Below are 12472 nucleotides of genomic sequence, written 5' to 3' on the forward strand. Positions count from 1 at the left end.
GGCTACAGAGATGATCTGGAGATGGCTGGAGCATCTCTGTGCTGAGGAAAGGCCGAGAGCCCTGGGGCTGTTCAGCTGGAGAAGAGCAGGCTGAGAGGGGATCTCATCAATGCTCAGCAAGAGCTAAAGGGTGGGTGTCAGGAGGATGGGGCCAGGCTCTTCTCAGTGGTGCCCAGCGACAGGACAAGGGGCAACGGGCACAAACTTGACCATAGGAAGTTCCACCTAAACATGAGGAGGAACTTCTTTGCTGCGAGGGTGGCAGAGCCCTGTCACAGGCTGCCCAGAGAGGTGGTGGAGTCTCCGTCTCTGGAGACATTCCAAATCCGCCTGGGCGCGTTCCTGTGCCACCTGCTCTGGGTGACCCTGCTCTGGCAGGGGGTTGGACTGGATGATCTCCAGAGGGCCCTTCCAACCCTATGATTCTATGAAACAAATTTTTTTTTGAGTTTTTAAGTTGCAAATATCCAATTCTGATTATTTCTTTTGTTGAAAGTATTTAATAAAACTGTGTGCTTTGCACACTCTTTGTAATACCAGCTTTCTTTCTAAAGCAGGCTGCATATGTTGTAGCAGCCAATGGACAACTTTGGAGGGGTGTGATTTGCTAGGGAAACACTTGCACCAAATTCTCAAATGCCACAAAAAATATCTTCAAAACAAACCAATAAAAAACCCCATCCGACAAAGAAGTTTACATAAATTCTACACTAAGCTACTATTTGTAGCAACCAGCTTCTAGAGGGCCTTATGCAATTACCAAATTGTAAATACATGTATAGGTAGAAAAAAAAAACACACCCTAAAAACCCTCTGGCTGTAAGTTTGACTTTCAAAAAGTAACAGCAGTCAAAAAAGTCCCTGACCAGCTTGGTAGTACAGGATTCTGTGTACAGTGACGCTTCAAATAGGTATAACAGATTTTGTAAAAGGATGCCAAGCCAAAGGTTAGGTAAGTTTTTGTAAGGCTGTTCTAATGGAAGTGTTATACAGTAAGTCATGGCTAAGTCCTTTCAGCAGATACTGTTACAGACTACATGAATATCTTCATCCCAAAGAGTCCACGACAGCAGCACTGTGGTCTTGTCACTCTCTTTTGACACCTTCTACTTTTCTTACATGCTGGCAGCTTGTTGTGGGGGGACCCCAGGTGTAGGCTGGCGAGGCAAAGTATACATGGCCCCAAGAAATTGGTCTGCAATGCGACCGGCTTCTCTCAGTCCACTCAGTAAAGCTCCATGAACAGTTGCAGGGTAGTTACGAATTGTATGTTCTCCCGCAAAAAACAGGCGAGGAATAGGCTGGGGGAAACAGAGAAAGAACACTGTTAAGGCTTGTTCGCATTCTTTCGGATTCTGCAGCAAACAGACACTTTAAGAAGGTTAAAAGTCCTCTGATCTCACCAGTCTCCACTAACATGAAGGTATATAAAATAGTCTATATTAAAAATATTTCGACCTGTCCTACAAGTTACCAAGAAAATCTTTATATACACCTTTCATTTCATAGGAGGGTTTCATCTTTGTACCAACTGTAATATGAGGAAATATTCTCCAATTATTTGCCAATATCTTTGCTTTGATACAAAGACAATAAAGCTCTACTTGAAAAACAATACTTTCAGAACCAGATAAGCCGGGGAGATTAACATCCCCAGCTGTATACCAAAAAAGCATTTGAATGTTTCATCTACAACTCTACAGCCAAACTGTTTAAGATGAACCATGGTCTCTGATCCTGGGACATGAACTCCAACGCAGTAAACAAACAAAAACTTCTGCAATTCACTTAAATTAGCAGTTTCTCTTTAAACTGAGATCTAAAACAACTATTGACAGTATCATAAAAAGGAGAGAAACAGACTTTCATACGTTATATTCTGCAGAGAATCATTTTATCCATAGCTATGTTTATTAATGATTTGTATCACTAGAAAAAGAACCTAAATAAAGCCAAAGCCATACATTCTTCTCTGCCAGTACCTTCTGAATGGCTACTGCTTTCAAAACTTCGTCCTCTCAAAAGTGAGCTGGAGATGAATTATGCCTTCTTGGTGTTCGCTCCCAATTTGGAAGAGACTTTGGACTCCTGTTACTCTCACTCTGACCTTCACTCTCTTTCAAATCATTACAACTCACTTAAATAAGGTGATGGACAATATAAATATAAAATATGAAACACAATGACTATATTCAGACATTACCAAATTGACTTTCTGAACAAAAATGCTTTTTCTAGTATACAAGTGACACCAAACCTGAGAAGGCAGAATTCATGGAGGGAAAACTAATTTCACAGGTTCTAATTATTCCTCAGAAGATGCAAGTTATCTAAACTTGTGCTTAGACAGTTACTTAGGAAAAACATCCTGTTTTGAAGTTTTTTCTAAAAAAAAAGAAAAAATAAATTTAGACATGTCTCACCTGAGGAGCACCTGGAATGGCTGGCCCTGGAGTAATTGGCTGAGCCATCAAATCATAGTCATTTCCAGAAGATCCAGCTGCTACATAGGAATATGACCCCCGGGCCCATGGGTCAGCACGCCAGCGGGACACCACAGTCTCTTTAGGCTGGGACAAGACAGTAACTTCAGTTGTTGACACACTGCAAGTTCTACAGTTAGTGCAAAATACAAAAGATGCAAACTGCCAAGAATAAAAGACACAAAGTCCTTAGGCTAACGTTAATGGTGGAACTCCAAGTTTATGTTCCATGATAACACATACTAAGGTAAATAACTTGTCTTTGGTGGAAACACCTTAATTCTTTCCAATATATCACCAGAACCTACTGCACACAGCTTCTGCATTGGAACTCAAGACTTTGCAGTCAGCTCTACATGAACGCTATGTACTGCTTGCATTTCTTCTCCTATTATCAACATAACGACAATGCGCACTTCCTACTCCTTTACTTCCTTTCAGCCACAGCTCATTGGAATACTTCTGATTTGACTTCGATACAGGCCTATATAAGGTCTGTAACTCATATGGGAAAACAACTGCATGAAGGGCACCTGCACAAACACCTGTATTTCTCCAAGCCACCTGGTTTCCCAAGATAATGGTCACGATTAAAGATATTCCACTGAAAGATGCAACAGTGAGAGCATCACCAGGACTCAAACTACTATCACTCTAAGGCGTAACAGCAGTCAACAGAAAACGGGACATCTTCATCACCTTGCAGACGTAATATTGAAAAGTGATGAGTGTGGATCTTAAAACAGCCAGGACTCCAAATGCGTACCTGAGTTTCAACAGGAATCAAACCCCATAAAAATGCAAACATCAAGACAGGAACCTTGTCTCCTCTCCTTGGGCACAAAGATATTTCATGGGATTGTTTCTACTCGACCAAACCTTCCCACAAAGGAAGAAAAAGAGGCTCTATCTAGTGAGGGCGTTATCCAGAAACCAGTCCAGCAGGCACTGCACCGCACTGTTGCAAGGGGAGTCTCCTGGACCCCAATACCAACAGATCTGAGATGATCTCTCTGAGGCTGGACTGTATTTGATGACTTCTGCTGAGTCTGTGGAAAGGCCACGGAGGACTGGGGCCACGTTCCAAGGTGCAAGACGTCACCGGAGGCTGGAGACCGTATTTCCCAATGTGGTCTCATGACTTCATTGAGAAAATTCTTCACCACAATTTTCATCACTTTTTTATCCCAAAGGTAAGAAACTGAGTGATGAGCCAGCCCTCAAATATTGACTGCTTCTTGAGAAAAAAGTAACCTCACATTTCCCTCCTTGTTGGATGGAGACCACTGTGATGGCGCTGTATGTTATCCCATGTCTGTCTGACAAAGAAAACTCTCAGACATTTCATAGATTTAATTCTTTCCGGTAATCATGTGAAGCATTGCAGTACAGGAATAAAGCCAGATATAAATTTTCCTCCACCGAGGTGGTTTTAAAGGTATGGCTAACCCCGACACTACTGCAGAGCAGAATACGAAACTACTGGTTCCCCAGTACTGAGAGTGCACCAGCCCAAACAGCAACTGTGGCGTTCGTGTGCCCACATGCCCACAACGGTTACGAGTCAACTGTTGTTTTCATCCTGATAAGGAAATGCTGTAATTAGGATTCCCTGTGAACAGGGAGAAGGATGGTTAGAGGACAGAACATGTACTACAAGGGAGTGGTACAAAACGGAACCCTACTCTGCAGAGGACACGAAGCTTGCAGAGGTTAGCTGCACAGCAAGGCTGAAAACGTTTCCACGTGCTGAAGAACAGCAGGGGGGGAAATGGTTATAGCTATCTTCAGGAAATGAAAACCAAACCAGAAAGAGAAAATAAGGCAGTAAGAAGCAGCAGCACAGGAACGAGGAGGAAGGCTCACAGTCCAATGAAGTGTTGCTTTCGTTTTACTTTTCTACCTCCCTGCTTTTGGCAGATCTAAGGAACTGCACTTGCACAGGAAGCTCCACTTCAAATATAGTTGTTCATCCAACACAACAGGTAAGACTGCAGTTTATCCAGGCTGAGGAACGGCTGCCCAGAGGACAGCCCCAGCAAATCTCTCCACTAAAGTGCTCATGGTACATAAGCACCTGAACCGTGAACACGCTAAAACAGGCTCACTTAGGGATCTCACTTATCCCAACCGAGAACTGTTTTCTCCTTTGAACAACTGACCAGGTACGGAGTAATTCTGCAATGGGAGACTATCAGTTGATGCACTGAAATATTTTAGACGTTCAAATAAGTTCTCTAAATTTGATGTTTATCTACAGTAGAATCCATGTTCCTCAAGACTCTGCAATTTCCTAGTGTGTGGGTTTTTTCACTTGAAAACCCTACTAGAGAGCAGCTGCAATAGAACACTTTGCTCTAGGTTTGCTCTGTAGTGATGTCTACATGCTACATGATTTCTACAGCACCTGTAGACAGAAGAGTCTCAAAGCTCCTCTCAGAGAGAGTTCTCTTTAGGAAGTGAAATTGTCATCTTAGAGTTCAGAGAAGGAGCTGTGGGTTTAACAGAACAGCAAGCCTAGGGTTTCCTTCTCTTCTATTCTCCAGTCTGAGATGTAAAATTCAACTGACTGAGCATTTCCAAAACCCGAGATCCGCTCCTTAACTAAAAAACCATGCTTACAGCCAGCTGTGAGGATTCGTCCGTCATATGGAGAGCAGTAAAATACTGGGGACGATAAAGCCACGTACAAAAAGAGCTCTACAACTACTCGACAATAGAGACAGCCAAGTGAATCTATTCCTCACGTGAAACACCAAGCAAGTAAACCGTCCAGTTTATGCCTGGCCTCATGCTCAGAGAAGACTGGTATATTAAAGTTACCATGTATTTTTGTATTACTTTACTATATAGAAATCCTGGTAGAGGAGAGCCATTTATTTACAACCAATGCCATTTGTAAGAACTGCTTCCACACTGCCTGTCAGGAGAACAGACCAAATATTCAAGTCAGTCACACACGCTGTAGGTTGAACAGATATAAGACTTTCCAAATCCATGCCCTAAGTACACAAGCTTCTTTTTTTTGAGTAATATTTAAGTATTTTCTAAACTCCCCCTTCACTGACCTTTAACACTTCTTGTGCCTAAATAATCTAATCGTTGGCCAGCTGCACAGGGAACTGACCCAGAGGAAAGGCTGCCTTTACTCCCTTCCTCCCCCAGTCTCTTTGCGGACTCCACTGGTAAAGAGCTTTACTGTACTTTGGAGAAGGTGCAGGACATGGCAGAGAGCATCTAAGCAGTGCTGTCGCTAGCCGTGGACAGCCCTGCTGTAGCCCCAGAAACATAAAGGGTAGGAAATAAACTGAAGTATTTGACACTCTGGAAAAGCCAGAGTCTTACCTGGTCAAAAACAAATTAAAAAAATCCAAAACCAACCCAAAAACCCACACAAACCCAAAACAAACAAACAAAAAAATATCCAAAACCAAAAAACCCACCCAACGCTAAAAGCAACCAAAACCCACCAACAACCCCTCCTCCCAAAACCCCGCAAACACCCGGAGGCGGTACAGATACCACACAGCTCCGTGCTGCAGCGAATCGCAGGCCACTCGGAGGCGCAGGGAAGTGCCTCGAAGTTGCTGGCTGTACTGACCTGCGGCACAGCGCTGCTACCAAATATGCCTTTGAGGATGGCAAGGCACCGTCCAACAATGACGTCATCGCTGATATTTTCCATGATCCCTGCTGCTTCTCCTGCTACCAAGGCCAACAAAATTGGTGCTGGGGGAGGGTGGGAGAGAAGACAGAAACACAACTGAGTTATTGAAATCGAACATTTTAATCAAACAAGTTGGACTGGAAGAGGCATGGATCTGCAGCTAAGTCTTGAGTTTAAAAACTAAACAAACCCAAGAAAAGTAGTCCTAAACCTTCCACCATCGTGTCAAATTACCAAAAGGAAAATTAATTAATATATGCTATGGTACTATTTAGAATTATCAACAGAACTTATATATTTAAAATTAAATACACACATTAGGAAGCAGATCACGGAGAAGAGAGGAAAGGTTTTCTTTAGTGCAGACATCACTTGTTTGACATAGTTTCCCCTGGGACTTAACAGTCATCTGCGCTACATTTAAGGGAACTCAATACCTTCCAAACACTCTAATTTAGGTATGATTAACATCAGCGCAGCAGTTAAGTTACCTACATAAGTACTTCACTCACACAAAGTACCTAGATTTCTTCATTACCAATGCACATTCGCATTAAATAATCCCAATGGAGTGGAAACTTTGAACAGGAGAACAATATCCAGAAAAGCAGCAATTCTGAGAAGAATTCATAAGTCAAATGCCCAGATATGAAATAACTCAGCTGCCCATGTGATGCCGTGGTGAAGAGCGTTCATGTGATTATAGGATATACAAATAGATGAGTCACTTGACATCTGACTACCTATGGTAAGACTAAGCACACGTTTTTGGTAGTCACAAATTCAAGGAAAATCTTAGCTAAGTATGAAGAGCTACCAAAATAACCCAATGGCAAGAAACATGCATTTACAAGAAGCGACTCAAACTCGAGCACAGTTACTTAATGAAAACTCTCGGCTGATCTTTCTCTTGCTGGAGATATTTATGAACTCCTAAATTTAGCAAAGGAAATACTGCAGCTAGAAACATACGTCAAGCCTACGGAAATGAGAAATAAAGTCCTTGTTAAAAATTTGGCTTTAGCTTTTGTACAGGTTTCCAAAATGAATGAATTCCTTATATCCTGGTACATACATACAGAGATCTCCTGGTATACATTCCCATCAAGTTACTGCTCTTTAAAGAAAACCGGCTGAAGTTCACTTGCGACCGGAAGACCCAGTAATATATTACGGTTAAAAACAAAAGTCTTTGAAATTCTGAAGAAATTAGACCAGTAATGCTGTTACTTCTACGAAGATAATTACACTACTCAAGACACAATTAACGACACTTCAATACGCAGGACCTCTGTCACTAGATCCAGTTTATTAGTGAAAAGAGATACAGGATTGTTCCTCTAGTTAGACTCCATTTTCTGAAAGATCAAGCCTAGTCTTTCAAACAACAGCATAAAAGAACAAAAAAACCTGGTTTCATATGATCCATAGGCATTGGGTGGGGTTTTTTTTTGTCATTTCAGCTGCAAAGTTCTCCCCAGTTTGCCATAATTGACACAATGAGATCTCTGAACTTTTCAGCAATTATTCAGTCAACATATTTTTCTTGATGGAACAACTACATATTCAAAATACAGCTTCCAGTGAATTTGCTCATGGAAACTTGTATTCAGACAACCCCAACATATTTTTATGGAAATCTTGCCTTTCCAGCCATGAGACCCTGTTTTGTAAGCATTTATCCAGACCTTGAAATGCTGCTGTTCAGTCACCTGGATTAATTCAGAACTGTAACAGAAAGCCAGAAGGCTGGAGCAGAACAGTCACTACGCAAACACCAAAGCGCTGCTCAGAAAAGCTTCTTGCATGATGACCATGTGCCACTGCTCCACAGAAACTTCCCTCCTTGAGACAGTGACGTTCACTGAGCCCTGACACCAAACAGCGAGCAGAGAATGTGGTTTAGCCAGAGATCGGCGCGTAACCACACTGTGACAGAGAAAGGGCTTCCTATCTTTTTCACCCCATCTTTAGGAAAACCAGAAGAGCCAGGCAAGAAAACAGACACTGAAATGTCACTGGACTTCTAGAAAACACTGAGTGTTTCTGCCGGGAGTTCCTCTACCCTATGCTGATTCTCAGCATCTTGAAGTGTGTCTGTGTGGCCACAATAACAATGCAACAGCACCAACAGCCCAGGCCAACTGCTCCACGACATGCATAGCATTCCTGAGGCTTCAGGTTTTCTCAGCAGAACTAGACTTAAACCACTGCAGGATTCCTGTCTGAGCTACAACAGGTCACCCAGCAGCAGTTCGAACACATGCAGCCTTTCCATCTCCGTTCACCCACCTCTCTTTAAACACTTCCCAGAGACCAGCTGGTCTCTGCCAACACAAGACCTTTAAAGAACTTCCACAGAGCTAATACAGCATGTGTTGTGATACTTACAGTTTTTGGTTTCTGGATTAATAAATAAGTTTTCCAATCTGTTCAGTTTAAATAGCCTCTGCCCAAAATGCTATGGCTACAGAAATGCCTAATATGACAAAAGGAAGCAACAGCTTCACAAGTTCAACTGGTCTACTTTAATATTTCACAGTGTAATCACGCTGCCTGCCACCTAACTACCCATGAGAAATGGTAACTGATTTTTTTTTATTTCAGCTACCTGACTTGTGCTTTAGCATAGAATTTTACTGCATTTCTGTTTTATTTTTATGTGCTCTGCCTATTTTCATGAGAAGGAAGGTTTTGCATCTAGCAGCAAAACCTTTGTATGTGATATGATGGTCTTTCCACCCAAACCAAAACCTCAACACTACTTGGTAAGTATGTAATAGAGACATCGTAAAGCCACGAAAGCAGATACACAAACAACCTTGTTATCCAAGTCTCATTACTTGTATTTCTCCAGTCAGTTATTATCAAACATTTTAAGAATTAAATACTCCAGAAAGGCACCTTCCTTGTGCAGCAAATTTATCCAGTTAAAAGAAAAACCTGGCCTGCCCATGAGAGTGGAAGAAAACCCACTGGTACTTTAAAACCATCATCTGCAAGAAAAATAACTCACTTCATATGCTCACCGTACATACACCTTTGCTGCTAGTATGGTAAATGGCAATGAACAAACCCAGTACGTTTACTGAAAGCATCTTCTGACAACCTCTTGTGGCAGACACTAGCTGCAGATGAAACAAAACTACTAATGGCAAAGTCCAGGTGTAGAAACAGGCAGAGCCGTGCCTTTTGCCTACTTAACCCATTTCTAAAGAGGAGTTCAAAAATCACCTGTCAGTCTGAGACCCACTGCCTACAGTCATAGCCGCTTTGCTGCTCAGAACAGGAACCAAGGTCACCCATTCAATAAACTGGAGACACCGCAGCTTGCCTTTCCTCCTGGGCACGCTGCATCGTAACCATCTGGGTGGGCCTGCAGCTCACCAAGCTGGAAGAGGAACGCTCAGCAAGAGGAACGGAACTATCACACAATCTCTAGTCTGCTCCGCTGAAATCCGAGTGTTCAACACTCTGTAAAGGCTGCGCTGCACCGCCCTGAGAAACCGAGGCAGGGTAACCTGCAAGCATTGAGTTCTGCAACTCAAGCACATACGAGAATACACAAGTCAGTATTTCCCCTTACATCTGAAGGGGAAAAACAAAATTAAAAAAAAATCTTGGTTGGTTCCTAGACACTTAAGTTTGCAAAGTCACCTGTACCAGAAAGGACTTGAGGTCACAAATGAAAGGGGCTCATCTACAGTTATCCCATCATCCCAGATCGGACACACAGCCCCATCAAAGAAGTCTGGCTTCAAACTGGCAGTTCAGCTTGAAAAACATCCAGGAAGCTGAGGTTTTCAAAACCAGAACTATATTGGATGCCAGTCCCATCTGCATGAGAATCTTAGCAAAGGAGGGGAAGAGCTCAGTGTTCCACGCGGCCAGAGAGAAACTCAATGTCAAAGAGACTTATGAACTAAGAAATGGCTTTTAATTCACAGATGCTGCAGAGACAAATCACCCTGTTCTTGGAGAACTAAATACCTCCTCCTGACAAAGTAGATACTTAATTAAGACAACACTGCTCTCCAGCAAACAGAATACACATTATTTACTGTATTTCTGAAATACTTAATAAACATGTTAGGTTACGCTTTTGGGTTTTTTTCTTGATACAGCACAATAAAAATCAAAGAAGTTAAGTCTTTCAGAATACCAGTGGCAATTACATAGATGCTTAATAGAAGCAACCAAGATAACACTAAGTCACAGGACAACTTCACCAAGGTGCAAGACAATGAAGTGGCCTATAAAAACCCAAGTGTTACAGTAGATAGGTAGGAATGCAACTTAACAGACGTAGCCTGGCATTCAGCATTAGTAAACCCATACTTGTCCGTGTTCTGCCCTAATTTACTTCAGAACTGTTTGCAAGTCAGTGGTGTTCTCTGCTTCCATTTGTCTTCCTACAAATACTATCTTCTTATCATATCCACATGTGAACACCAACAGCACCGTAAAAAGTGCTCTTTTCTAGATCTGAAACTACACAAATAAGACACTGGCAAAAGTAGACATGCACCACAGCTACCTTTGTACAGGTTCCAAAACAAGAAAAGTTCTCCTCTGCTTGCAGTAGTGCTGCCAACGTGACCAAACAAATTGACACTCGGATCCCAGAAGACACGGTCAAAACACAACACAACCTAGAAACAAAAAGAATCAAAGAGTTAGGAAGAGCGCACAGAAAGAAAATAAAATAAAGACAATTACACTCATTGATGTTTATTACTGGAAAGGTCAAGAAAGGAAAATCTGGTGAATATATACTGCATATACGTAAAACATAAAACGTACACCTGCACTGCCTTCCATAGCTTAGGATGCTCTCACAGTTTACAAATTTGCTGGTTAACAAGCTATAGCAGACATCCTGAGTCAAGCTACTTCTGCAATTTAACTATTTAAAAATTGTGCGGGAAACGGAGAAGAGATTCTTACAGTTCTTCAGATAATTTTCAGCATCAAAATGTAGCAAAACGGCAGTGGAAAAAACATTCTTTCTCTCGTCCACCATACATATTCCATGCACGTTTCAGATTCTACCTATTGCAACCCCCAGTCTGCTCCAGTTCCCTCCATGACCAAGTCACCTTGTTAAGGTTGCCAAATCCCATACGCTGCACTGCAGAAGTTTTCCACTCAGGAAGAGGTGGCACAAACTGTACTGCTGGAGGCTGCTGTTTCAGTACTCCCAAGGGAAGAGTACACAGCACAGCATCACATTTGTAAATGAAAGTCTGGCTAGTAGATCGGGTATTTACGGCTATCACTTCACAGCCTGGAAAGGGGAGAGAAAAAATGAAATGAACTACCATAAAAACATACCCGCTTCAGAAAAAATTTAGTTTACGGAGACAGCTTTACATTAACAATTACTTAACTGGTAGGCCAGTGAATGCTCCTTGCCACATAGCTCAATTCCAGAAAGCACAATTTACACAGCATCTGAACGTGGCCATACTGGGGCAAACCTAAACGTTCATCTAGGCCATAAATGGTATTTCAATACAGGCATAAATAAATAGCAAGTAGAGAGAGAGTCTCTCACCGAGTTGCTCTCCCAGTTGACAGCCTCCCAAATCCCAAAAGAACAACTAGAAGATATATTCCTGCCATTTGAGTCCATTCATTTATACTTCTAATATCAGATCATGTGGCACCAAGTCTTAAGCAGTCCAAGACCTCTTATTTCAAACACTTCAATCAATGAAGTAAAGAAATGGGAGAATGAATGTGAACTTGTGAGCCAGTAAATACAACTGAAAAGGATGGCATCAAATCAGCCACAGAAATAAGCAAAAAAATTTCAAGATTTATTAATATCTAACAGCTTCTTGCACAATTAATTGCAATGAGAGAAGTGGCTTTTTATCTAACCCAAAACATATAATGGGATGGTTAGTACAAGATCAGTCTTCACATCTGCCTCCAGGAGCACTGAAATCTAATTTCTGTGATCAAAATCCCTCAGAGCAGTGTTCCAGAGGAGGTGGTTTCATTTACCTGATGCTGTATAGCGAACCTGTCGAACTGCTGTGTTTAATTTAATATCCAAGCCTTCTGCCAAGGCTACAGGCACACAGGAATATCCATTCCTCACAGTCAAGTGACTGCCTGTGAATTCAAAGTCATCATCCTAAAATGAAGACGCATAAAAAGCATGCATTTATAATGAAATCACATAATTCAGTAGAAAATAATCTGCAACTCTACACAATGGTAACATTTTTTCAAAAACTTTTTCGAAGAGTCAGTTGAATAAATTCAAAATCCTTTCTGTTTACTAGTCAAGTAATAAGCATAGGAACTTTCC

General features: G+C 41.7%; 1 protein-coding gene across 5 annotated transcripts in view; it reads right to left on the reverse strand.

Annotated features, from left to right (window-relative positions):
- Positions 1 to 629: 629 nt before the first annotated feature.
- Positions 630 to 12472, reverse strand: part of KDM1A (lysine demethylase 1A) — a 44982-nt gene continuing 33139 nt past the window's right edge. For 4 of the 5 annotated variants that reach the window (XM_054223336.1, XM_054223333.1, XM_054223334.1 and 1 more), the window contains 6 exons: positions 12163 to 12295; positions 11250 to 11437; positions 10688 to 10802; positions 6085 to 6212; positions 2424 to 2570; positions 630 to 1301 (listed from right to left, as the gene is read on the reverse strand). In XM_054223336.1, the coding sequence (XP_054079311.1) occupies positions 1116 to 1301; positions 2424 to 2570; positions 6085 to 6212; positions 10688 to 10802; positions 11250 to 11437; positions 12163 to 12295 (897 nt within the window). In that variant the 3' untranslated portion in view covers positions 630 to 1115. The other variant, XM_054223337.1, reaches the window with a different exon arrangement.

The sequence above is a fragment of the Rissa tridactyla genome, chromosome 18, assembly GCF_028500815.1.
Source record: "Rissa tridactyla isolate bRisTri1 chromosome 18, bRisTri1.patW.cur.20221130, whole genome shotgun sequence".
NCBI classification, from domain to species: Eukaryota; Metazoa; Chordata; class Aves; order Charadriiformes; family Laridae; genus Rissa; species Rissa tridactyla.